At 54.1% G+C, this 27671-nt stretch overlaps 2 protein-coding genes across 2 annotated transcripts in view; both read left to right on the top strand.

Moving 5' to 3' along the window:
• The window catches only part of GPR4 (G protein-coupled receptor 4), a 42684-nt gene that overhangs the window by 12177 nt on the left and 2836 nt on the right, over window positions 1–27671 (top strand). The window lies entirely within an intron of this gene.
• LOC119249447 (optic atrophy 3 protein-like) lies at window positions 136–27671 on the top strand. The gene is made up of 2 exons (XM_037516793.2): window positions 136–346; window positions 24057–27671. Exons 1-2 carry the CDS (start codon window positions 205–207, stop codon window positions 24452–24454), a joined length of 540 nt encoding a protein of 179 aa, XP_037372690.1. The 5' UTR covers window positions 136–204; the 3' UTR covers window positions 24455–27671.

Here is a 27671-nt window from a genome sequence, read left to right as displayed (position 1 = left end):
AATTTGCATATTCAGCAAACGGGCGACCAGGCGCCAGCGTCGACGCGGTGACGTCAGGGGCGCCCCGACAGTTTCCCCGCCCCAGCGGACGCACGTACGCACGCACGCACGCACGCAAGGCGACGGGCAGTCGGGGGAGGAGGGAGCTTCGGCGGCGCCCCGCCCTGTCAGCAAGGTTGCGCGTGCCCCCGTGCGACCGCCAAGATGGTGGTGGGCGCGTTCCCTATGGCGAAGCTGCTATACCTGGGCATCCGGCAGGTCAGCAAGCCTCTTGCCAACCGCATTAAGGAAGCCGCCCGCCGCAGCGAGTTCTTCAAGACCTATATCTGCCTCCCGCCGGCTCAGCGTGAGTCTGACCCCACGTCCCTCCAACCTTTCCTCCTTCCAACCCCTCTCAGGTGGTTGCTGAGGGGACCCTGTTTTCGACCAATCAAGGCCCGAACCGGCCAAGGCCTGCAGCCAATAAGGAGGGCTCCTGGGAGAGGGGCATGTGGATGGCCCAATGGTGAGATCGGGCGTGAGTAAGGGGCGGGGTAGGGCGCCGGCGCCCGAGTTGAGAATATCAGCCAATAAGGAAAAGAGCGCGTAGAGATTGACGTCTCGCTGAGCCTATAAGTTGAGGGACAGGCGCAATGTGGGCGGGGTTTTCCAGAACTGCGAGGACCAGAAGGGGTCCGTAGGCAGACTTTGCGTGGGTGGCTTTGCTTTCGAGACGCCACCGCTGGCCTCAGTTTCCCTCCTGTCCCAGGAAACGGGAGGTCCTTGTATATCATCTGTTTAGGGTGTCGGTTTGCTCCAGTTTCACTCCGGGAAATAGGCCTGACTTAGGGGCGTGACTCGGGCAAAGTCTGGGGTCAGGACACAGTCTGGGAATCTGGCAAAGGGGTAATTTTAACGAGTTAAATTTTAGCTGGACATTCATCCATTCACTAATCCACTCACACACACACATTATTAGGTCATTTATTCAGGCCGTTTTGACCTGCCATGTGACCGGGCATTTTTAACCCAGAATAGTCAGAGTGGAGGTCCTGCCCTGCCTCACCCCGGGACCCGGGTCAGGAAGGCTGTCTAGAGGAGGCCGCCCGAGCTCAGTCCTGAAGGACACAGGAAACTCAAAAGATGAGCTGTTTTTAAAAAATAAATTAAATAAATAAGATGAGCTGTTTTTGCTGTAGGTCTGTGGGAGCTTAGAATAAGGACATTTAACATAATTTGCTGGGTCTGGGAACCCCCGTCCATCTCTCCATCCATCTACTATTTTGTTTAGCTAGTATTTTCTGAGCTGCTGCTCTGTGCTTGACCTTGTTCTGGGCAGTGCTGGTGAACCAGCAGGGACCAAGCCAGCCCCAGTCTGTGCCCTCGGGGAACTCACAGTTCAGAGGGGACAGACCCATCCTGCCAGAGTGATGATCCAGAGTTTACAGAGCTGGGATGGGGGAGTCCACTGAAAGCCTGACCTGGTGTGGGGTTCAGGGAGGGCTTCCTGGCAAAGGTAACCTCAGGACTGGGAGCTGAAGGGTGAGGGAGCCTCACAGACCGACAGAGACAGGGATGATATTGAGGGAGAGAAGCGTATGCCAGGGCCAAATCAAGGTGAACACAACTTTTTTCCTTATAAGTTTGGGTGGTTAAAGTTTGCTTTCCAGGGTCACAGATTCTTGGCCTTTTGGTGTTTGGTGGGGCCTCTGCCAGAGCTGCAGCTGTTTGAATGCAAAGTGCTTTCATAGCAGCTATCCTTTGACCCTCTCTGTTTTTTTTCCTTCCTATGACTAGTCAAGTCATTTATTTAAGCCACTTCCTGCCGTGAGCGGGGAGGCAAGCTTACTGGTCGGCACTTGTAGGTGTAAAGAAGGAGAGTTTCAGGTCCTGAACACTTTTGTGGTCCATGTGCTCTCGTGGGCCAAGCCAGTGCTATGGTCCCAGTGCTTAGGTGGCTGCCCAGGTTCTCTATACTCAACTTCATTGCCATGGGCGGTGGGTTCACAGGAGCCTGGTGGACTAGAGTGTGGTTACCATCTGCCCAGTGGAAGGCTTAGCCTGATGTGGAGGTGGGGAAGGGGATGAACTAGGGTCTTTGTTCTCCATATTTCCACTTCAGGGAGACACACAGCGTGCTCCCTCCCTCCCAGGGAGTGTGATCAAGTTGGGGAGGCCTTCCACCTGAGAGCCGTGCCCTCTTCATGTGGGAGCCACTGGACGTGCTCTGCCCAGTTGTGGCCAGGCCCGGCCTGGCAGCCTAGAAATCTAAGACCCTGCCTCTGCTGCAGCTGGCCCTCTGTTTTACAACCGTGTCGGGGAGGGAATATTACTTTCCTGAGTTTATAGAAAAGAAAAATGAGGTTTGAGAGCAGAACTGCTGAGGTGAGACAAGGAGGTTAGACATAAGTCCTGGACTGTGGGTTCCCAGAGCCTGTCTCTGCTTCTGCCTTCCTCCCGAACACTGATATGGTGTAGAGCGTGGCTGCTGCTGCTGCTTTTTCTTTTTCTTTTTTTTTAAGAATTATTTATTGGGCCTTGCAGCTTGAGCGCTGGGTTGCGAAAGCAATCTGATACATGGTGTAGCAGCTTCGCTTCTGCCTGCTGCTGCTCTGCTCTGGTGAATTCTCTTTTCTGACTGTTGCATGTATTAAATTTTTCTATAGTTTAAAAAAAGAATTATTTATTTATACAAGCACTGGGTACAGTCAGAAGCGTGGGAGGGCGAGAGAATTCACCAGAGCCAGAGCAGGGAGCAGAACAGGCAGACTGACGAAGTACACTGCTGAGGGGAGCAGCGGGAGGCAGGAGAGGTCTGTGCGCCATGTGGGACCCTCCTCTGGTGGCCGGGGAGCAGCCGGGGATTGAACTGGCGCTGCAGAAGCCGCTGGCAGCCTCTCAACCCAGCGCTCAACTGCTGCGCCACCGGGGAGGCCCTGCTTTTTTTTTTTAAAGCTTTATTTATTTATGCATACAGAACTGGGGTACAGAGCAGAGGTGTGTGTGTGGGTGAGAGGATTCACCAGAGACAGAGTGGGGAGCAGAACAGGCAGACTGACTGACATACACTGCTGAGGGGAGCAGCGGGCAAGACAGGAGAGGTCTGCTGCGCCATATGGATTGCTCCCTGGCCGGCCGGGGATTGAACTCATGCTGCAGTTCGGGATGGAACTCGTGCTGCAGAGGCTGCGGATTGCTTCATAGGTTGCGTGTTAACCCCTTGCACCACCAGGGAGGCCCAGTGGAGTGTGGCTTCTTGAGTCTTACAGACAAGTCCCCAGCACCATGGCCTTGGGGCAGTCACTTAGCCCCTCTGAGCTTCCTTTCCTGTCTGTGCAGCGGGCACTAACAGCAGCTTTACTGTGCCAGGCAGTGTGCTGAGCACCTCACAGGCCTCCCCGTGAAATCCTCCCCAGATATTAACAGACGCTGTTTATTCCCACTTCGTGTGTACACCGTGTATGCACTTGGCCCGTAAGTGATGCTTAACTGTGTTGGTGCGAGGAGGAAATGGACATGACATGTGAAGTCTGTGCCTGGCAGTTGTGTAGAAGTTGTGGATACAGCATAGAAGAAAGTGTTATAGAGCAACCCCGATATTAAACGGGTTCCTGGCTGTGGGTCCTCACCCGCGCGCTTAAAAGGGACTTATGAATACTCCACTACAGGCACACACAAAAGGGTTAATAAAAGGTTTATTTACAAGAGAAAAGGAAATAAGGAAAATGTACAACTCAGGGAGAAAATAGGGAAATAAAGTCTTTAATGCGTCCTACCCGATCCGCCGACCTGGAAACCCAAAGTCACTCTCCGAGCTGGCTGGAGAGCCAAAATGGGGGATCCCCAAAGCCCACGTGTCTGCCTTTTGTATCCACCTGGCTGCTTAACCCCACCCTCAGGTCCCAGACACCTTCCCTTGGGTGGTGATGGGATTTGGAGTTCCCAGTGTCTTTGGCTTTGACCTGGGGTGGGGGTGGAGTCCACAAAGCCTATATGGAATTTGCTTTGGGACATCCTTTTCCCCCTAACAAAAGGACCTCACATCCTTAGGGGTGTGTGTGTAGAAAGTCAGACAAGCAAAATAAAGTTAAAAATGAAGTATGTTAGATAGCAGCGACAGCTCTGGCAGAACATCAGGGGGGCCGAGGGAGTATCTGGAGGCCAGTTGTAAGCTGAGATAGGATTATTAGGGAGATCTCGCTGAAAATACAAGGAGAGGAGGAGGCAAGCACTTATGGGGGGGTGAGCTTTCTGCATGTGAGGTGAGAGAGAGCCTGACATGTTTGGCAGCCACCGAGGAGACCCATGTGACTGAGCAGAGACTGCATGGAGGCCGCGGGCAGGTGGCGCGGGGCCTGTGGGCTGCTGCGGGAGCCTCCTTTACACTGGGTGGGTGGACTCGCTGGAGGGCCCGGGCCGGGCAGGGGACAGGACCTGAGCTTTATCAGACTCCTGTGATAATGACTGGCAGAGGAACTAGGGGCGTGCTCTGGCATTTGGTGACTTTGCCAGGACGGTACTGAAAGGTGTCACCGAGTTTGGAATCATGGCAGAAGGAAGAATCACTCAGATCAGATTTGGCTGAAGGGAAGTCATCCAACGAGGCTGGTTCCTGGAGGAGAAGGCTCTGCCGTGTGAATGGGCTGATGCGACTGCGGCTCCGTTCTGTCTCCTCTTGTAATGACAACAAAATAGACAATTTTTTTTAACCTTTTAACATTTGCATTTCCTGAAGGAAGCTGTTTGCCATGAATGGGAAATGAAAATGCTGCCTAAGTGCCCATTTTTGTAAGTTAATCATGATTATCTTGGGAAAAGAACAGTTTGTTCTTTGTAGACTGAAACGAAGGTGTTTTTGGTTAAAATTTTTTAATGTGAAATCCTCTGAAAGTTGAAATTGTACACGAGTTGGCAGCTACAGAGCCCTCCCTGCCTGGTTCATCAGGTTTGCTTTGCCTTCTCATATACGTATCTGTAGATGTAGAGACACTCCCTTTTCTTCCCGGAACAATTTGAAAGTAAGTTGTGGACATAACACTTCACCCCCAGATATGTTATCCCCGCATCTCCCGAGAACAGAAGCATTCTGTTCAACGCAGAGACAGGCACCATCGATAAAAAAAGCATTGATAACAGTGTTATATAATATGCAGCTCATGTTCTGCCTTCCCCAAATTTGTCCTCTAAATGTCCTTTATACTGTTTATCATCATCATCATCATCATCTTTTTTTTTTTTATAATTTCTTTTTTTAAAAAGATTTATTTGTGCATACAAGGACTGGGGTACAGGCCAGAGGTATAGTGGGTGAGAAGATTCACCAGAGACAGAGTGGGGAGCAGAACAGGAGGATCTACCCAAATAAAATGCTGAGGGGGGCAGCGGGTGAGACAGGAGAGGTCTGCTGTGCCATGTGGGTCAGCTTCCTGGCCATACAGATGATGATGCTGAGACTTAACACCTAGGCCACCAGGGAGGCCCCTAATACCCTTTAATCGGCCATCAAACCAAGGCAATATGGCCCCCGCTGCCTGGCTTTGTAAATAAAGTTTTATTGGGACACTGCCACACTCGTTTGTTTGCATGTTGCCTGTGGCCACAGAATTGGATTTGTATGGCGCACAAATTTAAAGTATTTACTCTCTAGCACTTTACGGAAAATGTCTGCTGCCCCTGCTGTATCACAGTATCTGTTCCTTCCTTGATCTGCATGACACTGGCATTCTGAAGAGGCTGAGCCAGGTGGTCCCCTAGAGAGTCCCACCAGCTGCAGCTCTGATGGCTCCCTCTGATTAGATTCACTCCCTGGGCAGGAACACAGCAGGGGGGGGTGTCCTGAGGATATCTCTTCAGGGGTCCCTGTGTCTCTTCCGGCATTTGTGATATACCTTGGATCCCTGGGTTCAGGTGGTAGCCACGGATCCCATCCTCTTCCCCTAGTAATGAATAAGCCCCGGATTTGTTTGAGGTAGAGCTGGCAGGATTTCCTGGCTTGGGTATGACCTGGCCAACTGGAGGAGGGGCAGGCTGCACAGAAAGGAGCAGGAACTCACTGGAGACACAGCGTGTCGAGATGCTCTTAGGTGGTGGAGTGAACGGGATTCACTCGGCCCTACTTGTGCTCAGAATCCCCAGGGCAAGTGCCCAGGGCTTTGGTCTCAGCAGGGGAGCTGGAGTGGCTGGCTTGTCTGCCTGAGGTCGAATGGTGAATGCCAGTAGCATCCATCAGTGATGCTGCGGTTAGGGAGGTCGAAATCTCTTTAAACAAAGATTTCCGGGGTAGAAAATAAATACAAGAATGGGGGGGCTGCGGTGGTGCAGGCAGGTGGGACCACTCTTGCCAAGTGCCCTGTGGAGCTGCCCGGGAGCTACGGGATGTCTCCAGGTAGTGGGAAGATTCCACTTAATTTCTGCTTGTTCCTTTGGAGTGTGCTGGCCTTTTTTCTAGTTTCCACTCACAGTAGGCAGAGCCACAGCCCCAGAGAGGCCCACTGCTAATCCCAGGAATCTGCTGAAAGAGCCACCTTTACTTTACAGATGTGATCAAATCAAATTTCGGGGGCTTAGGAAGACTGTCCTGGGTGACAGGGGTTGGGGGAGTGGACAGTATTATCACGGCGGCGCTTATAAGTGAAAGAGACAGGAAAGGGGACGATTTGGCCTTGAAGATGGAGGCGGCGCCACGAACCAAGCCATGCTGGTGGTCTCTCGAAGCCAGGAAAGACCAGCAAGCAGGTTGCCCCCTTGCTGGCTCCCCGCTCTGCTGACACCTTGACCTCAGCCCGGGAGACCAGCGTTGGACTCCAAGAACTGTGGATAACACCTCTGTGTTGTCTGAAGCCACTGCCTTGGTGGCTGCTGTCGGGGAGCCGTGGCCTGCGTGGCATCCTGATGTTCTCAGGCAGGCCCTTAGCCCTGTGGGGGTTGCAGTTGTAGCTTCGGCCAGTCTGGCTGGGCGGTCCGCTCATGGGGTTGGGGTCAGAGTTGCTGGGGACCCAGCTGGGGGACATGGGGGCTGCCCCTCTCCTGTCCAGGCCCGAGGGGCGCGCTGCTGCTGCTGCGGTGCTGACAGCCGCGTTGCTCTCAGCCGGCTCTGGCGGCAAAAGACAGGAATGTAAACCCCGGATCACGCAGATTCCTGTCCCTCGAAGCTGCCAAAGGGAATTCGTAGACGGATCCTCAGATAAGTAAGTGGAGAGAAGCGAATCTTTATTTAGAGAGTAAAGATGAAGTTTATTTATGTAGAGGAAAAGGAAAAGAGACATCCAGGCGGCGATGCCAGGGAGGGGCGGGGACGCCGTCATGGGCCCTCGGCCAGCGCGTGTGTAAACCTTTCTCCTCTGTGCTGAAGTCCCGTGATCCTCCGCGTGACCGCCTCGCTCTCTCCCAGTGGCTGGACTTCCCTGGGCAGCTGTGCCCAGCTTCCCAGCCCTTACCTTAGTCTTTCACGGCCCCTGTCCAAGGTCTCTTAAAATGTACTGTCCTCATTAGCCTCCTGGATTTCTCTGGCCTTATCTCAGAAGCCTCTTCAACTCACCTGAAGTCCCTGCCTGCGCTGGCCCTCAGGCTGCCTACTTCACCCCATCTCACCCTGACTCCCCGGTGAGGGGGGCTCAATTTCCCCATGGCCACTTAGGGCCCCCAAAAGCCAGATTTCCAGGAGGGAAGACCTGGGAGCTGCAGAGCATCTGAGGGCCAGGCCTGGAGTGGAGGCATTTCTGCCTCGCCGCTGTTGAGGGGGCTCTGGACAGACCAAGGAAGTATGACAGGGTGGGAGGGTCCCCAAAGGTAGTGGCCACAGTGTACACACCCTGGGATTGACAGCTTGGTGCCATTACTTAGCTGTGTGACTTTTTTTTTTTTTAAGAATTTATTTATTTATTTATTTATACAAGCACTGGTTACAGTCAGAAGCGCGGGAGGGTGAGAGGATTCACCAGAGCCAGAGCGGGGAACAGAACAGGCAGACTGACGAAATACACTGCTAAGAGGAGCAACGGGCGCGGCAGGAAAGGTCTGTGCATCATGTGGGACTCTTGCCTGGCTGCCAGGGATTGAACCGGCGCTGCAGAGGCTGCGGGCAGCTTTGCAGCCCAGTGCTCAACCGCTGCGCCACCAGGGGAGGCCCAGCTGTGTGACTTTGGACAAGCAGCTTGGCTTCTCTGTTTCCGTAGCTATCAAATGAGGTTTGTGCTAGAACTCCACGCCCGGGATTCCTGTGAAGAGGCAGGAGCCGGCGGCTTTCGCGGCCTGGCGCAGAGCACGTGTCTGGTTGGTAGTGCAGACGACTGGCATGCGTAGCATCTGATATTAACTGTGGGCATCACACAGAGGTGCAGACTCTGCTTCCAGATAACAGCTGTCTGCTCCCACACCTCTGCTCCCCCTTGACCTGGGGTGTGGCCTGGCAGGTCCGGTGCCTTTTGAGGCCTATTTCCTCCCCTGTATGGCAGAGTCCTCGCCTCACAGGTTTGACAGGGGCTCTGTGGCAGGCACGAGGACCGCATGGTATATATTCCAAGCTCAGTGCAGCCCACTGTTCAAGAGCCTGGCCTGAAGCTGGGCCGCTGGCCAGTGAACCCTAGGTCTGCTACTTTCTGTGTGACCCCAGGCTGTTATGTCACTTCTGTGGGCCTCAGTTTTGTGGGCTGTGCATTGGATTGTTACATTGATTCCATGTGTTAATATTCAGAAAGCACGAAATGGCCTCTGACCCCCAAAGTGCTATGGAAATGTCTGGACCATGTGGAAGTGCCAGTCAGTGTTATTTTTATCATCGTCATCTTAAGGCTGAAGCTTCTAGTGCACTCCCTCTCAGGGAGTCCTTCCTGGTCTCCTGTGGGGGTCACCTGTTGTGTGGAGGCGTCAGTACTTCAGCCTCTGGATAATGGGACCCTGCATTTGTATGTGACAAGGATAAAATGGCAGGGACATGAAAATGTGAGTCCTTTGACCAGAAGTTGGAAAAAGAACCAAATAGAACTTCCAGAGACGGCCAAGGTAGCCGTGAATGCTCAGAGTTCAGGTGAAGGACTAAAGCAACTTCAGATTAAGCACAGCTATCCAGAGAGTGGGTACCCCAAAAGCACATCCAAAGAGGAGTGAGCTGCGAGGTATGCTCCCCTCAGCTGCCCTGGGGTACACAGGCTGGTGCTGATGAGATCTTTCTGGGGAAGGGCCGGACATTTTTATTTTTGACACACCCCAGAGAGAATTCTCATGTGCGCAGACATTTGAAAATCACTTCCCTGGAGTCTATTTATAATCTCCAGAGCACCACATCACTAATGCTGCATGATAGACAGGCTGCTACTGGGGACTCCAAAGAGTTTTTATTATGTTTTCCTGTTAGAGAAACATTTTAAATATTCTGCCCTGTGTGTGTGCGTGCTATTTAGCACTTATATATAGTGCTGACATGCAATACTGTGGATGTGCTAAGTGCATTTACAAACACAAAACTAAGAAGGAATGAGATGAATATTTTTATTTTTTTATTTAAAAAAATATTTATTTATGCAGACAAGAACTGGCCAGAGGTGTGGGGTGGGGTGAGAGAATTCACCAGAGACAGAGTAGGGAGCAGAATAGGCAAATCTACGGAAATACACTGCTGAGAGGTGCAGCGGGCAAGGCAGGAGAGGTCTGCTGCGCCATGTGGGTGGCTGGAGATGGAACGGGAGAGGCTGCAGATAGCTTTATAGTGCTGTGCTTAATCCCTTGCGCCACCAAGGAGGCCCCAAGATGAATATTTTTATTTATTTATTCATTTTAAAGATTCATTTATTCATACAAGCACTGGGTACAGTCAGAAGCGTGGGAGGGTGAGAGGATTCACCAGAGCCAGAGCGGGGAGCAGAGCAGGCAGAAGGACCGAAGTACACTGCTGAGGGGAGCAGCGGGCGGCAGGAGAGGTCTGCGCGCCATGTGGGACCCTCCTCCGGTGGCCGGGGAGCAGTCGGGGATCGAACCGGTGCTGCAGAGGCTGCGGGCAGCTTCGCAACCCAGTGCTCAACCGCTGCGCCACCAGGGGAGGCCCAAGATGAATATTTTTAAAACAAAACTTTTATTTCGTATATTTATGGCCCCATCCAACTATTTTTGTTTTCTCTAAAAATATTTTCTTATACATTGTGAAATGCATTTGGAAACTCTTGGCGCAGCCGCCTGTGAGTCAGATCCCGCTGTGCTTTGTGACCTGTCACCGCTGCAGAGACCAATCCTAAAGCCCGAGATCCGAATCCAGTGAGCCCAGTGGCCGGCGCCGCTGCTTGCGGTGTCCCTCACCCTTCATATGCGGAGGCAGTTGGGGAATTTGCTGGTTCTTGCGCTGAAACCTGCAGCCCAGGGCTCCTCAGTAGGAGCCGCGAAAGGAATCTGCGAGAGGGGGATCGCTAGGCAGGCCCGAGGATACCCCGTCTCTCTGGCAGAGCCGCGATGTGCGGAGCGGCCAGGAGAGGGCGCCCGTGTCAGCCTTTCAGCGGCGGCTCCAGCTCCCTGGGGAGGGAGGCACCTGGACTCGGGTGCTGACGCCAGCTCCTCTCTGCGGTCGGTCGCGCCGTGTGTCTCTGAGTGCCTAGGAAAGCGGAATCCCCATGCCTCACCCTCCCCTTTGTGTGGGGCGAGAACTAGAAAAAATTTAAATAAAACATACCCTACTAACAATTCGGGTTGTTTCTACTTGAACGGATAGTGGTGTCCATTTAAAATAGTAAAATAGTAACATTTCAACAGGACTTTCTTTAGTTGTAGAAAATCATGGCAAGGGGCCTCCCTGGTGGCGCAAGGGGTTAAGTCTCAGGACTATGAAGCTGTCCACAGCCACTGCAGCACGAGTTCGATCCCCGGCCAGGGAGCTGACCCACATGGCGCAGCAGACCTCTCCTGACTCCCCGCTGCTCCCCTCAGCAGCGTATTTCAGTCCATCCGCCTGTTCTGCCCCCCACTCTGTCTCTGGTGAATCCTCTCAACCCCTGCACCTCTGGCCTGTACCCCAGTTCTTGTAGGCATAAACAAATAAATCTTTTTTTAAAAAAAAGTTATAGAAGTTATGACAGAGTAAAAGTTTAATGTGGATTGTTTGAAATAAAAACATCACATCTTGGGTAATATTAAATATTAGTTATTTAAAAATTAAATGTTTAAAATTAGTCAACTCCAAAAGTATGGACAAATAAAGACTTACACTGGGTGCAAGATCTAAAAGCTATGACAAATACAATAGTTACTTATTAATAAGTGCAGTGGGGCCTTGACTTCACCCAACTGTGTAAAAAGATTGTCACACTTACTGAGGCTATTGTGTTAGTGAGGGGTAGATTAGCATCAGGAGCAGGTGAAGGAAGTGAGCAGAACTGTTTGGTAACCTGCCCGGGGACACACAGGCCCTGAGAGGTAGAATTCAAACAGGATTGGCTCCATTGACACCCATAGTGATCGGCCCCGCCCCCTTCCATGCCAAGTCTCCCATTCAAAGTCACCCGTCACCTCCTGCACTGGCCTTGAAGCAGCCTGGGATGCTTCACCCCTGCAGGCCAGGGATGACAGTCCCCATTTTGAAAAAGGGAAAATGGAGATGCAGAGAGGTTGAGAAACTTGCCCCAGGTCACACAGTAAATAAGTAGCAGAGTCAGGATTTGAACCTAGACCCCTCACTCTAGGGCCCTAAACTCTGTCTCTCTGATAACTGCTTCCCTTGTGCCTCTTAGATCCAAATATGGTGTGTGCTACATGGAGCTGGTCCCTCCAGGCCTGGGCAGGGGTGGCGGTGGGGCTGTTTTCTGGGCCAAGGACGTGCTTCAGTCCATTGAGGGCTGTGTCGCTCGCTCACTCAGAGAGTGCCAGGAACCGTTCCAGCAGCTCTGACTAACGCAGGAGTCAACAAAATAGACATAAAGCCCTGCTGTCTTGGGGCTCACTTTTAAGGCAGGTACCTGCCCAGTGTCTCCAGCGCCCACACAGACGGGTCATTCTTCCCTGTGGTTCCACCCACATCAGCAGGGTGCACTTGCGGTGTGTGTGGGGGGCTTGTCCAGCTGGGGTCACAGCTCCTTCCCTGAGCAGTCATGTGGCCCTGGAATGCAGAGCTCTGATTGGTCAGTCTGAGGGGTGGGGTCCTACTGAACTGGGATTCCTCCGCTGGAGCAGGGGAGATGCTCTGTGGCCCACAGAACCAGTCTTGTCCCCCTCTGGTGATGGGTTTACTGTGGTCACTGCTCTCTGAAAGCAGGAGCAGAAGGTGGGGAGCCCCATCCTGCTTGCTGGGTGTCCCCCACAGATACCACAGGTCGGGTAGCACCTGGAGCCACCCCCAGGCCTGCTTTCAGTCGGCTGGAGCACACCCAGGAAGGGCAAACAGGGACAGGCTGAAGCGGTGTTTACTCTGCGTGATGATTTCTTAAATGATGCCCCGTGTGACCTGAACACATAATGTGAACCACCTTATTAGGGAGTTTATATGATTGTCCTGATTTTATGAGTGGGGAATTATCTCAGAGAAGCACGTTCCCCAAGGCAACAGTGTAAGAAAGCAAGCCACCCGCCTCCTCCTGCTTAGTTAGCAGCATTTGGGTTTTTGCATGTTTGTTAATCAAGTGCGCTATCAGCGCAGGGCGACATGCAGATCTTGCAGATCTATCATGTATCTCTAGTGGGTGTTGAGAAATGCACATACCTGTGTCAACATCTGGGTGCACAGAGTTTCCGCCACCGCAGAAGTGGCGGCCCGGCCTGGTGCCCTGTGTCACCTCGTTCACTCTTCTTGTAGAGGGACTTGTAGAGGATGAATTTTATGTCTACTTTGGCCCCTAGGAGGTGTTTGAGGCCTTTCCGTGTTGCTGCGTGTCCAGGAGCTCATTCTTTTATTACTTTCAGCCTGTGTTTGGTTCTTCCACTGCGGTGTACGGGCACGCCACGCCTTGTCCTTTCTCAGCCGTGGCCATCTGCGTATCTAGGTTTTTTGGTTATTATTGGTAACATTTCTGTAAAGATTCTTGTCCAGGTCTTCACATAGACATATGTTTCCATTTCTCTCGGTCAATACAGAGGAGTAAAATTTCTGGGTTAAGTGGTAAAGGTATATTTAATTTTATAACAGACTACCAAAGGGTTTTCCAGCGGGTTCCAGTGCTCCACATCCTTGGCAATATTTAAATTTTTAAAAAGATTTATTTATGCATATAAGAACTGGGCTGTAGGCCAGAGGTGCGGGGTGTCTCCCCAGAAACAGAGTGGGGAGCAGAACAGGCAGATCGGCTGAAATACACTGCTAAGTGGCGCAGCGGGGAGACAGGAGAGGTCTGCTGCACCATGTGGGTCAGCTCCCTGGCCGGGGATAGAACTTGTGCTGTAGTGGCTGCTGATAGCTTCGTAGTACTGAGACTTAGCCCCTTGCACCACCAGGGAGACCCCCTAAAACAACTTCTACCTTTATCTCTGCTGCTGACAAGAACTCACTGGTGAGACTAGGGTGTCCTGAAGGTCTTTCCTGCCTTTCTTGTTATTATAAACAGAGCTGTGGGCCTAATAGGCGGGGGCCGTCCTCTCAGAGCACTAGTGCAGCCTTCAGGAGCAGTGGTTGGTGGGGGGAGGGGGTGCTGGTAGCACCCTGTCCTCACAGTCAGTTTACATTCACAGGAAAAGGGTGAAGCGGCAGAGAACCCCCTGCCTGCTTTGCGCTGCCACCCCAGAGGGAGTGTCTTGTAGACTCTGAACAGGAGCCACCCCAGCCCCTCACCCCACTCCGCTGACCCCAGCTTTTGCACCAGTGCCCCGTGTCTGTCCCAGGGTCTCCGCCAGTCCCCTTTTTGCATTTGCTGTCGTGTCTCCTTTAATCTGAGACACTCTCAGTGTGTCTTGCATGATCTCGCCCTTTGGGGAGGACTGGTTAGCTGGCAGGTGGGCCTTCTGCATCTGGGGCAGGGATGCCCCAGAAATGGTCTGTGTCCACTGCACCAATTTGGCATCCATCCTGGATTTTCCCCCCTGTACTGGGCACCCGGCTGGCCGAGGCCAAGACCGCCAGTCAGCCCACCGCTCTGCAGAGCCCCTCTCCACAGCCTCCACAGGAAGCCGTGTCCCGCCTGGCGTCCTCTGCCTCTCCAGGGTTCACCTCTAGGAAGGAGAAAATTCTCTTGCTCTTTTAAGGAGAAAGGCATTTCCTCCCTCAACACTTTATTGCAAATATTTTCAAATATGCAGCAACATGGAAAGAATTTTGTGTTTTGACGCATTATCTTATTTTATTCAAATACCAGTCTGATGACACGCGGTGCGAGAACACGCCACAGTAACCAGGCAGAGTCAGATGTTCAAGGTCGGGCTTCAAACCCTCCAGCCGGTGTCGCTGCACTTGCCCACGGTCTGGCCGGCCTAACACACGTCCGCCCCTCAGCGGCCCCCAGACCACCCAGCGGCCTCCCTAGACCAGGAGCTGTATGAAGCTACCCGTCTTTAGCTCTACTGGCTGCTTTTTTCAAGCTCTGATAGCTGCAGGCATCTCAGCGGAGCCGAAGGAGCCAGTTCAGCCCTGGCATAGTACCAGCTCACGGCCCCGAGTGGCCTCTAGTAAGTCCCAACGGCATTTTCCTGCCCTAGGCCTTTTCCAAGAGGTCGCGGGCAAATCAGACTGTGGTCTAGGATGGAAAGTCAGTGCTGAAAGAATGTTACAGTGAACACCCACATGCCCACTTTGGAGTGTCTCCCGCCGACATTTTCCGTTACCCCCTTTTCTTCCATTGGTCCATCCTTCTGTCCATCCGTCAGCCTATCTTGATTTTGTTGTTGTTGAATTTTAATTTCATAATCATAAACTTAACTCTGCGGTCCAGCTAGACTTAGACAGGGTGAGGAAAGTGTGGAGCCCAGAGAACTGCAGGGAGAGCATGAAGATGATGGGACGGAGGTGAAGGGGTGTGCCCCTGAGCTACACAAGGAATGTTCTGGAGGTTAAGATGAAGCACAAGTTAAACATGTTAGATTTGCCCACAGTCAGCTGTGGTGATCTTTTTTTTCCCCTTAAGATTCATTTATTTTTACACAAGAGCTGGAGGGTGAGAGGGTTCACCAGAGACAGTGGGGAGCAGAAAGGCAGACTGACTGAAGTACACTGCTGAGGGGAGCAGCAGGCGAGACTGGAGAGGTCTGCCTCGCCATGTGGGTTGCTCCCTGGCCGGCTGGGAATCGAACCCGTGTTGCAGAGGCTGCGGACAGCTTCACAGCGCGGTGCTCAACCTGCTGCGCCACTGGAGAGGCCTTTCTGTGGTGATCTGGATACTCTTGCCGTTCCTGGACCCAGCGCCTCCTTGGCATCCCATGTTCACACCAGTGTTTCTTTGGTAAAGACCACTTGCTTGCCAACTAGCCAGTTGATCTTGGCACCCAAACTGGGAAGCATTTGTATTGGGTCCAGCATTTGCCACGGACTAGATACTGGCACCTGTGTGCTTCACGATGAAATTTGCATCATCAAGTTTCTCCCCAGAGATGGCTTTGCCGCCCGTACCTTTTTGGTGTGTGATGTCACCGCCCTGCAGTAATTCTGAGTCAGGAGCCTTTATAACCTAATCCTTCTCCCCAGTGCTCACAGCCCCAAATTTTCTACTGTCTTGGAACTTTGTCTGCGAACAGCTCAAAGGAGACACCACTCAGGGGCCCGCTGTGAACAGTGGAGTTGACCGCAGGGGTGGGGTTGGGGGTCTGGCAGTGGCAGGCAGTCAATCACGTTTTTGTTTTGCTTTAAAGATTTTTTTATTTAAGCATACAAGAACTGGGGTACAGGTCAGAGGTGTGGGGAGGTGAGAGGACAGACCAGAGACAGAGTGGGAAGCAGAATAGGTGGATCTACTGAAACACACTGCTGAGGGGAGCAGCGGGTGAGAGAGCTGAGGTCTGATGCTCCGTATGTGGGGGGTTAGCTTCCAGGCCGGGATGAAACTCCAGCCATCTTGTTTTTGATGCATTTCAAAGTCAACTAGGTATAAAGTGATTTAATATAGAGTGAGGCTAACACAGTCATGTTAAGGGCTGGAGGACCCAACTCTTAACTGGGTGTTTGGGGACAGTGCCACAGAGCTGACCCACTGGGGAGCCGCTGTCCGTGACACGTTGAAGAACACATCGCCGTGGTGCTCGGGGCTGGGTGGGGGCAGGAAGCCACGACTCCCATGACATGGATGGTAGGACACTAGAGGTTCATTTTGGAAACCCCAGCATCCCAACTGACCCTTGTCAGCAGAACCCAGCCAGCGCTGCGTTGGGAGGCCCCAGCTCATTCCCTCCGGCCTTGCCAGTCCCCTGGGCGAAGTGTGGGGGAGTGTCTTCTCACCACTCCCAACCTCACTGCTGCGAGCGCTCCTCTTTCCCCGCTTAGAACTGTTGCCTCTCAGGTGCTGGGAGGACTGTCGGGGAGGCCTGTAGCTCAGGAAAACACAGCGAAGTTCCTGCACCATTTATGGTGAATGCCACAGCCTGGGGCCTTCAGCTCAGCCTGTGCCTGCTAACAGACAGCCAGGGAGGGCTCTGGGTAAGGGCTGGCGGATCTGCGTGCTCATGCTCCCTGAACAGCGGATCCCCCGCCCTTCCCTGCCGAGCTGGCACCTTCTCCAGTCAGGTCCGCTTTGCCGTCAAGGAGCGTAAGGCCCACAGATAGGCGGTGACTTACCCAAGGAACCTGTGGCCTCTAACTTAGATTCCTGGACGGAGGCAGCCACTGGGTGACTTCCCAGTCCTCCAGGCGAAGGTTTAGGAGGGAAATGGGGGGAGTCGGGCCGGGGAGGATGCCTTCCTGGAGCCTCAACGTCCTTCCCGTTGAGTTTCCTGCGCTCGTCATTTTCTGACGTTCTACTGTCCTTGGGGATGACCAGAAATTCCTTCCTATTGGCTGAGCAGCACCTCTGGTCGCCAGATTGAAGGGGTACAGAGCTGCAGTGCTCCCCAGGCTCCAGCCCTGGGTCCAGACCTCCACTTGGACCACCAGCGCCTCCACTGGGGCCACAAGTGGCTCAGCCGGGCAGGGCAGGGCTGGCAAGTGGGGCTCCCACGTGGGGTGCCTTGGGTTCCCTCCCTCTGACCTCAGCTCAGCTCTCGACCCCTCTGCTTCCCTGCTTGTGTCCCTTTGCCCAGTGGAGGCCCTTCCTTCTCCTGGCTGGCTTCGTCTGCCCTGTGCTGTTTCATTCTCTTCCAGTTCTTTCTTTTTATGGCTTTATTGAGGTATGATTGAGGGCAGCGGCGCATTATTCGAAGTGTTCAACTTGATGCATTTTTTTTTTATTTAAAGATTTATTATTTTATTTGTTTATTTATTTATGTATTTATACAAGCACTGGGTACAGTCAGAAGCACGGGGGGGGGGGGTGAGAGAATTCACCAGAGCCAGAGCGGGGAGCAGAGCAGGCAGAAGGACCGAAGTCCACTGCTGAGGGGAGCAGCGGGCGGCAGGAGAGGTCTGCGCGCCATGTGGGACCCTCCTCCGGTGGCCGGGGAGCAGCCAGGGATCGAGCCGGTGCTGCAGAGGCTGCGGGCAGCTTCGCAACCCAGCGCTCAACCGCTGCGCCACCTTGATGCATTTTTTTTTAAAGATTTATTTATTTATTTATACAAAAACCGGGGTACAGGCCAGATTCGCAGGAAGGTGAGAGGATTCACCAGAGACAGAGCAGGGAGCAGAACAGGCAGACTGAAGAAATACACTGCTGAGAAGAGCAGTGGGCACAACAAGAAAGGTCTGCCGTGCCATGTGGGACCCTCGCCGGCCGGCCTGGATTGAACCAGCACTGCAGAGGCTGCCGACAGCTTCACAGCGCTGCGCTCAACTGCCTGTGCCGCCAGGGAAGGCCCTTGATGCGTTTTGATAGACGCACATGCCCCAGTAACATGGTCCCCACAATCTAGAGCGGACATAACCATCACCCCAAAGGATCCTCTGCTGTTTATCATCCTGCTCCTCCCCCACTCACAACCCCAGGGGACCACTGATCTGCTGGAGAGTAGTTTACAACCTAGAATTTTTATGTGTGAATTACACCCATGTTTTTAATGTTTTTCCATGAAAGATGTGCCGGTCATCACACCGGATTCACCCTGCAGCTTAGGCCCAGTCCAGCAGTTTAGAAACTGCCGCTTGAAGCTGTCTACCCAGCCCACCTCACTTGGGTGGGCTCCCCAAAGAAGATTCCGTCTTGCACCTCCACACTCCGTACTCACCCCTGAGTTCTTGGCTCAGGATCATGTGGCAACAGGGCCGGGCAGCCCTTTGGACACCACAGAAGGCAGAGACGCACATGGACTAGGTGCAGGGGCCCTGGGTGAGGTGGGGCGCCAGTACCTGAGAAAGGTTCCGGCCCCTCCAGTTGGGACCCCCTGGACCCCATACATGGCTGAGGGCAAGACCACTTTCCTGGGGGCTCTCCCACCTGGTACTGCCTGCTCGGCAGTTGTGAAGCTCCTCGAGAAAGGTCCAGGGGCCTCTCACATCCCAGCTAAGACACCTCCTGATGGACTTCCCAGGCACCGTCGTCCCCCTTGAGAATTACTCAGAGTGACCTGTCCATGGCAGTCAAACCTTTGCTTGCCACCAAATGGTGTCTTGTATTGCTCACGTGCCGCCTGCCCTAGAAGTCATCCCTGAACCCCTGTCCTTGGGGACCCTGTTGGTCCTGTGGGTCTGCTCCTCAGGGTACACCCCAATGTGGCTAATGCAGGGTGGATCCCTGACCTAGAGTTGAAGCCCCTGTAAATGGACAAGGCCTGAGGGGGCCAAGGGTCCGCCTCTCTGGTATCTGGCTCTCATAAATCCATACTTCCTTTCTTGGACAAGGCGATAAATTCCTAGAATCAGAACTGTGGTTCCAAGACTGTGCAACTCACTTTTCCACCTTGTTTTTTAAAATAGAAACAATCTGTGTTTGTTGTAGAAAAAATGTTTAATACAGATAAGAGGAAAAGAGAGCATCCCATAGCCCAGTGCTTGCTAATAAGCAAAAGTTAATTTGTGGTGTTTTATTCATTTATTTTTTTCATTTACCAAACCCTCCCTCCACTCAGGGTGCTGGACAGTGATGGGGACAGCAGTGACCGAGACAGCCATGTTCCAGCGTCTGTAGTAGAGGTGAACCTGTCCCTTCGTGGGCGTGGATTCGGGAGGGTAGAGAGTGGCTGGAGCACCTACTTAGACTAATGGTCAGGGAAGGCTTCCTGGAGGAGGGACTGCTGAGCTGAGCCCTATGCCATGGAAGCAGATCGGTGGAGTGCAAGATATTTTGAACACTGGAGGACTCGTGGTAACAGACTTACTGACCTGATGGGGCCTTTAGGCCTTTTTGAGGAATCTGAGCTTTGTGGGGGAGTCAATAGAAGCCAGGGAAGAACGAGTAGGGGCTTCCTTGACCTAATACCGTGACCTCAGGTGTGAGAGGGGCGTGGGGAGCCACCGGGCTGGGGCAGGAGACCCAGAGGCAGTGCCTAACAGTTCTGCTGTGGACAGATTTTAAAAACGTTTGTATATTTTTACAATATCATGAATGACTAATTTTGGCAAAGGAGCACAGTGTTGAAGAGTCCGGTATGTCTATGATTTGCAATAAAATGAAGGGGAAAAAAAAACCCCGTTCCTCTCCTCTTCCACCTCAGTTCTGGCTGCCAGGTAACCACTTTCATCTTATTTGTGTGCCCCCTCCCCCCAGCTGACTTGCTGATAACGGGAGATAAGGACTAAGTGATTTCACTTTCCCTTCTTTGTGTTTAAAGCTGCTCCCTGTGTCCCTCTTAGTGACTTGGTGGCCCTTATTGAAGGGGACTCAGGCTGGGGAGAGCAGGTTGGAGCCCACAGACAGCTGGCCCAAAGCCTCCCCCCCCCCCCCACACACACACACAGAGGCAGGGGCAGGAGGGGAGGTAGCAGCCGTGACACCTCGGGCTGGGCCGTAGAGACCAGCCGGTTTTTCCTCTGTTAGGGAATTCTGTTCCTGTCTCTCCCCATCTTAGGAAAAGCGCGTTTTTGACTCTTGAGAGACAGTAAACATCCGATTTTAGCAGAGATGTAAAATTAGTAACAGCCAGGAATGTCATGACAGACTTTGGATGTGGACAGCGGCCTTCAATACAGTAAACTGGGGGCCGCCTCAAGGAACAAGGAGCCCTTTATGCTTCTGTTGAACATCCCCTGGGGCCTTCTCCACACCAGCCGGTTCTGGGAACCTGCCCTTAGGGAGCCACAGCCTGTCTCAGGCATGGAGAGCTTGCCAGAGGCCGGGGGACTGGAAACCAGCGAAACCAGCCCTGTGGCTGGCAGGGGACTCGGGCCAGCTGAAGCCTATTTCAGTGACCATTTTATATACAGGGAGATTCTGTATCCATATTTTAAAAGTAACTCAACCCAGAAAATAAACAGTGTTGCCACAAAGGATACCAGGGAGCTCTGGGGACCTAGAGGATGTATCTGCTCCAGACAGAGGATCAGAGAGGGCGTGTTGGGGCGTGGCAGGAAAAGAGGCAGGGGTGGTGTCCCAGGCATGGGTGAATGTGGGTGAGAGGAAGGTCAAGAAAGTCTGCCCCGGGCCCTGCTTGCCAGAGCTCATGATCAGTGCGGAGTCTGTCACCAGGGACACCCTAGGTCGGCCAGAACTGGGGAGCCCAGGAAGAAGCCCGGGGGGCTCCCGACTCAGTCCTGGAGGAGGAGACGCCTAAGCTGCTTGGGGACTGGGGCAGCAGACACGGAGATGCTGGTCCTGATGCGGGGGAGCGAGAGATGATGAGGGCATTACGATGCCTGTGGCTTGCAGAGGAAGCAGAAATTTCCTTGGAAAGACACAACTTAATAAATTGACACGAAGAAATAGAAAATCTGGAACCCTATAGGGGCCTGCTAGAGATATTGAATCTGTAATCGAAAACCTTCCCATAAAGAAAACTGCAGATTCCGTTGGCTTCTGTGACATATTTTTCCAGACATTTAAGAAAGAAAGCATTCCATCACCCAAACTCTTTTAAATAATAGAGAAAGCGGGAACACGTCCGTCCTCAATATTTTATGAGCCCCATAGAATGCTGAGACCAGCAGCGTCATTCCAAGAAAGGAAAATGTGAGGTGTGAGGCCAGGCACTCTCGTGAATGTGGGTCCAGATATCCGAAACGGAAAATATTAGCAAATAGGGCCTCCCCGGGGGCGCAGCAGTTGAGCGCTGGGTTGCGGAGCTGCCCGCAGCCTCTGCAGCACCGGTTCGATCCCCGGCCGCCGGGCAAGGGTCCCACATGGCGCGCAGACCTCTCCTGCCGCCCGCTGCTCCCCTCAGCAGTGTACTTCGGTCCTTCTGCCTGCTCTGCTCCCCGCTCTGGCTCTGGTGAATTCTCTCACGCTCCCGCGCCACTGACTGTACCCAGTGCTTGTATGTATGTATGTATAAATAAATAAATAAAAAATCTTTAAAAAAAAAAAATATTAGCAAATAGAACCCGGCAGTGCAGGAGGAGAAGAATAAATCATGGCCTAGTGGGATCAGTGCCGAGACGACAGGTCGGTGTAACACCCGCGGAGCCGTCAGCTGGCGCAGGCGTGGGAAGAGGAGACGGCCAGGTGCTCCTGTTAGGCTGGAAAAGCAGTTGCTGAAATCCAGTACCTGTTCGCAGTAACGCCTGGGCAGAAGTAGCAAGGAGCTGCTTGAACCTGGCAAAGGGCATCTCTCCAAAGGAGTTAGCGTCATAGTTACACGTAAAGGCAGAGTGGACACTTTCCCTCTCATTCTGGAATAAGATAAGGGTCGTCCCTTCCCTACTAAGCGTATTGGAGCTCTGGCCAGTACAGTGAGGTGAGAACACACAGGAAAAAAAAAACAAACCCAACTAAATAATTGAAAGTCTAAAGACTGGAAAAGATGGGAAACTGTTGACGGATGCCCTGACTGTGTGTATAAAGAAGCCGGAGGCTGAAACCGCCCGTGAGAGTGCAGAAAGGGGTGCCAGCGAGGGTGCTGGGTGCCCGGTGAGTGTGGCGGGATCCAGTTGTCTGTCTGTCTTTCCTTCCTTCCTTCTTTCCTTCTCTCTCTCTCTCTCTCTCTCTCTCTCTCTCTCTCTCTCTCTTTCTTTCTTCAAGCACTGGGTACAGTCAGAAACACAGGAGGGTGAGAGAATTCACCAGAGCCAGAGCGGGGAGCAGAACAGGCAGAAGGACCGAAGTACACTGCTGAGGGGAGCAGCGGGCGGCAGGAGAGGTCTGCGCGCCATGTGGGACCCTCCTCTGGTGGCCGGGGAGCAGCCGCGGGCAGCTTCGCAACCCAGTGCTCAACCACTGCACCACCGGGGAGGCCCTCCAGTTGTATTTCTAATGTTAGCAGTAAGCGGAAAATGAAGTTTAAGATCCCGTTCCCATTGCATCAGATCCCTTCAGACAGGTAGGAGTAAATTTGACAAGCGAGCCTGATTCTGAAAACCGTAGAATGCACTGAGAAACTAAACCCCTCTGCAGAGGGGGGACTGCGCCCTACTCAGGGCCTGGAGGCCGCGGTGTCAGCGCTGAGGCTCTCCCCACAGGAGCTCAGTGCCGTCCAGGAAGCATCTGGTGAGCTTTTCAGTGTTAGAAAGAAGTGGACGCTCAAGTTTATATGGAAATGCAATTCTTAGAAGATGTTGAGGAAGGACCAGACACGAAGACACCCTCGGGTGTCAGGACTTACTGTAAAGCCAGGGCAGCGTTGGTGCCAGGACAGACAGAAAGGCCAGCGGGAAGGAAGAGTCTGAACTACACCCACGCGTGCGTGCGTGCGGTTCCCACCGCATTTGAATAAACGGCACCTTGTGAATCCGGTTGGGAAAAAGCCCCACAGCTCACTGACTTGGGGACATGGCGATGGCTGGAGACAGTTTCAGTCATCAAAACGTGTGGGGCGTGACCAGCAGGAAGCAGGGAGCAGAGAGCCATGGATGCCTACAAATTTACAGTGTCATACAGCTGAGCTGAGCTTGCTGATGCTTTTTTAGATATATCATTTCTCAGTTGAAAAGATAAAAATGCACGTGCGTGCACGCATGCACCCCACTTGTTGAAAGTGGTCCCCTGGGCCTCTAGAACTTAACCTGGGAGGCACCAGGGAGAGAGTCCACTGAGGATGGACACCTGGCCATGGCGTTCTTCATACCCCGAGAAGAGCCCCCAGCTCCATGGCCCCCCAGCCACGGGAGCCACACTGAGGTAGGAGGCGCTCCCCATGCTCCGGCCACGGTGCTCCCTGTGCCTGCGCTCTTCCACCCCTGGGGCTCCTTCCTCGGTGTCTCGTGGACATGGGCTGACAGCTGAGCGCCACGGGCTGGAACCATTTCATTCATTCTCTGTCCCCCTGGATAGTTACGAAATGTTGAAAGTAAAATATGTTGGAACTGAATCTCCAGAGGAGCTAGATGCCCCACTCCGCCGGAATTCCTGCATCCTTGAGCAAATGTGGACATTGCAGGGGAGAGCGGGGCTCAGCAGCCATTCGGCCTGGTGGCTACGAGGCCGCCGAGACCTTCACAGGGCAGCACCTGGGCCAGGAGGTTTTCATTTTGGCTGCACAGGCCAACTCTTGAGCTTCTTCCAAGTACATGTCCCACGCCTCGTGGGAAAGAGCTCATGCCCCTTGGGTTGGTGAGAATTCAGGACGGGAGCCACCCGATTTGCGCAGAGATTATGAGCCTTGCATTTCCCGATGCCCCCATCTCAGCTGCCCTGCACCAGGAGGTGCCCCTCGGGTCTAATGCTGCATTTGGGGAACACTCAGAAAGGAGGCCGGCCTTTCTCTGGAGAAACAGGCAAGGGTCGGGGTGTCGAGGGAGCTAAGCCTCTGGCAGTGGAGCCCTCCCCTCTCCTGGATGTCCACACCAGGAGCAACTTGTGACCTCCCCAGGACACCCCCACACACCTATCTGAGGACCTGCCTTGCAAGGCTGGGTTTCTCTTATCTGGGTGCATTCCAGAATCTTCTGGATGATATTAAAAGTGACCTCGGGGTCACCCAAGGCTGGGCCATTCCTCTCTGATCTGGGCAGCTTGCTGCAGATGGCGGGCGGGCAGGGATCCCAGACACCAGCTGACCCCTCTCTTCCCCTGCAGTGTACCACTGGGTGGAGATGCGGACCAAGATGCGCATCATGGGCTTCCGGGGCACAGCCATCAAGCCGCTGAACGAGGCCGCAGCCGCGGACCTGGGCGCCGAGCTGCTGGGCGAGGCCACCATCTTCGTGGTGGGCGGCGGCTGCCTGGTGCTGGAGTACTGGCGCCACCAGGTGCAGCAGCGCAACAAGGAGGAGGAGCAGCGTGCCGCCTGGGACGCCTTGCAGGACGAGGTGGGCCGCCTGGCGCAGGCGGTGGAGGCGCTGCAGGTGCAGGTGCAGGCCACACCGAGGGGCGCCCTGGAGGAGCTGCAGGCACAGATGCGGGAGGTGCGTGCCCGGATCAGCGGCCAGGATGCATCCGGGGCGTCCCAGGCGGCGTCTGCAGCCAAGAAATAGGAGGCACCGGAGCCTGAACTCGGACGTGGCCCTGTGAGCCAGCGTGGCCTTCTCCCCACACCACCCCTGCTGGTGCTGGCCTCGCGGAAACCACTGGGACCTCGATGGCACTGGCTTCCTGTCACCTCTGCGGCCCGCGGGCCCGGACCAGCCCCAGCAGGGGGAGCTTGCCAGCCCAGCTCCCAGCCCCTCGCCGGTGGGTGCAGTCCACAGAGCTCATCTCTCCACCCCTCACCCCAAGCCACGCAGACCCCAGCGGGCAGGACAACACAGCTGTCTTCTGACAGAAAGCAAGAGAGCCTGACTTGAGCCGAATCCGCCTGCCGAGCCCCCCTTACTTGATCAGTGTTACCTTTCCCTGGAACACTCGACCCTCAGATCCCCCTTCCTTTCTCGTCGGGTACAAGGCCCTTCGGTGGACTTCTGGCCCCCCCTCAGGTGGCTCGACAGGGGATGTTGCTTTTTGAGGGAGGAAGAAGGGACCCTGGCCTGTATATCTTTCCCCTTAACTGGATCTGTGGTACCTTCCTTAAGCGGGGTACGCAGCAGCACCCCTCAGCCTGTCTGTGGTGCCGCCTGCCGGAATTGCTGTGCAGGGTCTTCTGGGGTGTTGCTCTCCCCGCCCCCTTCTGTGGTGGACAAATTGAACCTGCCTAGGGAGGACTCCCCCAGCTGTCTTCCAGCCTCGGCCCTGCGTCGGTCCCCAGCACCCCTGGGCCTGTTGTACCCGTTCCCACCCACCCCGCTGTCTCCTTCAGTGGCCTGTCTAGGGGGACACTGCCACGGCCAGGGGAGCACGACCCCGTGTTCCAAATCTAGCCATCTCTGTGCTCTTGTGCCCCTCAGGGCTCTCGGTGGATGCACAGCCCCCCTTCACGCAGTGGTACCCTTTCGGCTCCGTTGTCCCAAGACCTGCCTCCCTCCCGCTGGTCAAGGCCGCTCAGTGGTCTGCTTCCTTCGGTAGTTTCCTAGGCCGCCATCACAGTCACCGCAGACTTGGTGGCTTAGAACACAGGGATTTATTCTCTCTGTTCTGGAGGCCAGAGATCCAAAATCAAGGTGTCCACAGGGCCTTGGAACAGGGAGAGCCCTCCTGCCCTCTTTCAGTTTCTGGGGGTGCCCAGGGGCCCTTCACTTGTTTGACTGAGTCTCTTCGGGGTCTTCTCATGGCCTTCTCTTCCGTCTCTTAGAAAGACACAGAATCTTTAATCCTAATCAAAGTCCTAAATCCTAATCCCTGAATTAGGACCTCCCTAAGTCTGGGATGGCTTCAGTTAGGAGTCCTCACCTTCATTACATCTGCAAAGACCCTTTTTCCAAATAAACTCCTCGCTGGTCCCAGGGCTTAGGATGTGGGCTGACCTAGTTTTGGATTTTTTGTGGGGAGGGAGTACCATTCAACCACTACGTCTCCCCACCCCTAGTTCTTTCCCAGATGGGGAAACTGAGGCCCAGGAGAAGCCAAGGGACTTGCCCAGGGCAAGTCCAGTGAGGGACTCTCCAGGTGGTGAAGTAGTAGGGCGCGGGCGGGGAGCGGGAACTGCCCAGGGGCTGGGTGAGGAGGAAGCCGGTGAGAGGGAGACTCACATGGAGGGCTGTCCCCACGGAGGCCAAAGCATCCCAGGGGCAAGCTAAGGGGGCGCAGTGGGGGTAGGGGGAGGCTCACTCCCATGACAGCTGCCCAGATCATACCCAAGGGGTTAGCACTTAGTGATTCACTGCACCTGGGCCCCTCCGGGAGTCAGCAGGTGAAGTGGGAGCGCCCGGCTTCTCTCGCTGCTCCCAGCTCCTCTCACCCCCCGCCCCTCAGCATCCCAAGGCCTGCCCAAATGGAAAATGAGGAAACTGGGCTCTGAAACGGCATCTCAGTTCCTTCTAGAAGAGGGGGGGAAGCTGGCAAAGGGCGCTGAGGAGGTGGGCCCTGGGTGGGGGTGTCTTTAAAATTGGAGGTGACCTGAGTGGACTCAGTTTCGAGGGGTAGAAGGCAAAAGACACAGAGACCTCTGCGTGAGGGGAAGCCGGCCTCCCTGCCCCTGGGTTGCTGGCTGGGCACCCACTGTGGCACTGACAGGTTTCTCTGGAGCACAGGTAGCTGGCGGCCAGGGCCCCATCACGTCAATCGTTAGCAGTTCTTGTAGCAGAGCGAGTTTGTTGAGCTCTAGTTAGGTGCTGGGCACTGTTATAAGTGCTCTACGTAATCCCAGAGCATTTGCTGGGGTTCATTGCTGAGGAAACCGAGGCGCAGAGAGGTCAGTCGCCTGCTCCAGGGCACACAGCGGAGGCTGAGGTGGGGTGTGAACATGGACCGTGGGACGGGCCCGAGCGCGGGCTCCTGACCCGGTGCCATCCCGACCCTGACCCGACGCTGCCCTCGAGCCTCCCAGACTCGGACCTCAGCCCTGCCGTGTCCTGACCCGCGGCCAGTCCCTGCTTCACCGCTGCGTGGGCGGGATCGGGGGGTGTGGGACGGGAGAGACCCAAAGACGCTTCACAGTCCTAGTGTCTTACAGGCTAAAACCCTGTGCACATTTGCGACTTGGGGAGAGGGCTTGAATAAATTTGTAATTCAGGTCGGTTGTCTTCAAGTTGCTGTGATTTCCGCCCCCGCGTATTTAAGAAATTCCTGGGACCCTTGGAAGAAATGACCTTCATTTATTCTTTCACTCAAGAGCCAGTGGTGCCCACTCTCTGCCCTGCCCTGTGCCATGTTAGGGTCACAGTAGTGGCCAAGACAGCCCCGCCCTGCCCTCACGGGGCCTCTGGTCTAGTGGGAAGGAGAGGGGTGGGGCAGGGACAGAAGGACAAACAATTCACATTCCCCAAGTCACCTGCCTGTGAGGGGTGGTTTGGGGAGAGGCTGGGCTGGAAGCAGCTCCCCTCCTGAGAATCTCCGGCCTTTCACTGTGCCAAGGACAGAACCCCATTCACACTCTGGAAACCTCAGACAGTGCTCCCGGGCTCTGCCAGGGGCCTCGGGGACCCAACAGCAGTGGGGTGCCCTGCATCGCGCAGATGCCCACTTCGGGCATTCCAGAAGAGACACCAGCTTTACTTGTGAGCCTCTGGGCAAGAAAGCAGGAGATCAAGTTAAATCTGCCTCCACGATTAAGGAAGGTAATGAGGTCATGTGGGTCTGGGGGACCAGGCTTAAGAACAGAGGAGCCAACTTAAGGGCCGACGAGCAGCTCAGGGGCAAGGAAACATGGACCTGGATGAA

This window comes from Talpa occidentalis, unplaced genomic scaffold, assembly GCF_014898055.3.
Source record: "Talpa occidentalis isolate TD23 unplaced genomic scaffold, MPIMG_talOcc4v2.1 talOcc4.17, whole genome shotgun sequence".
NCBI classification, from domain to species: domain Eukaryota; kingdom Metazoa; phylum Chordata; class Mammalia; order Eulipotyphla; family Talpidae; genus Talpa; species Talpa occidentalis.
Note: the sequence above shows the minus strand (reverse complement) of the source record. Positions and strands in the feature narration are given on the sequence as shown.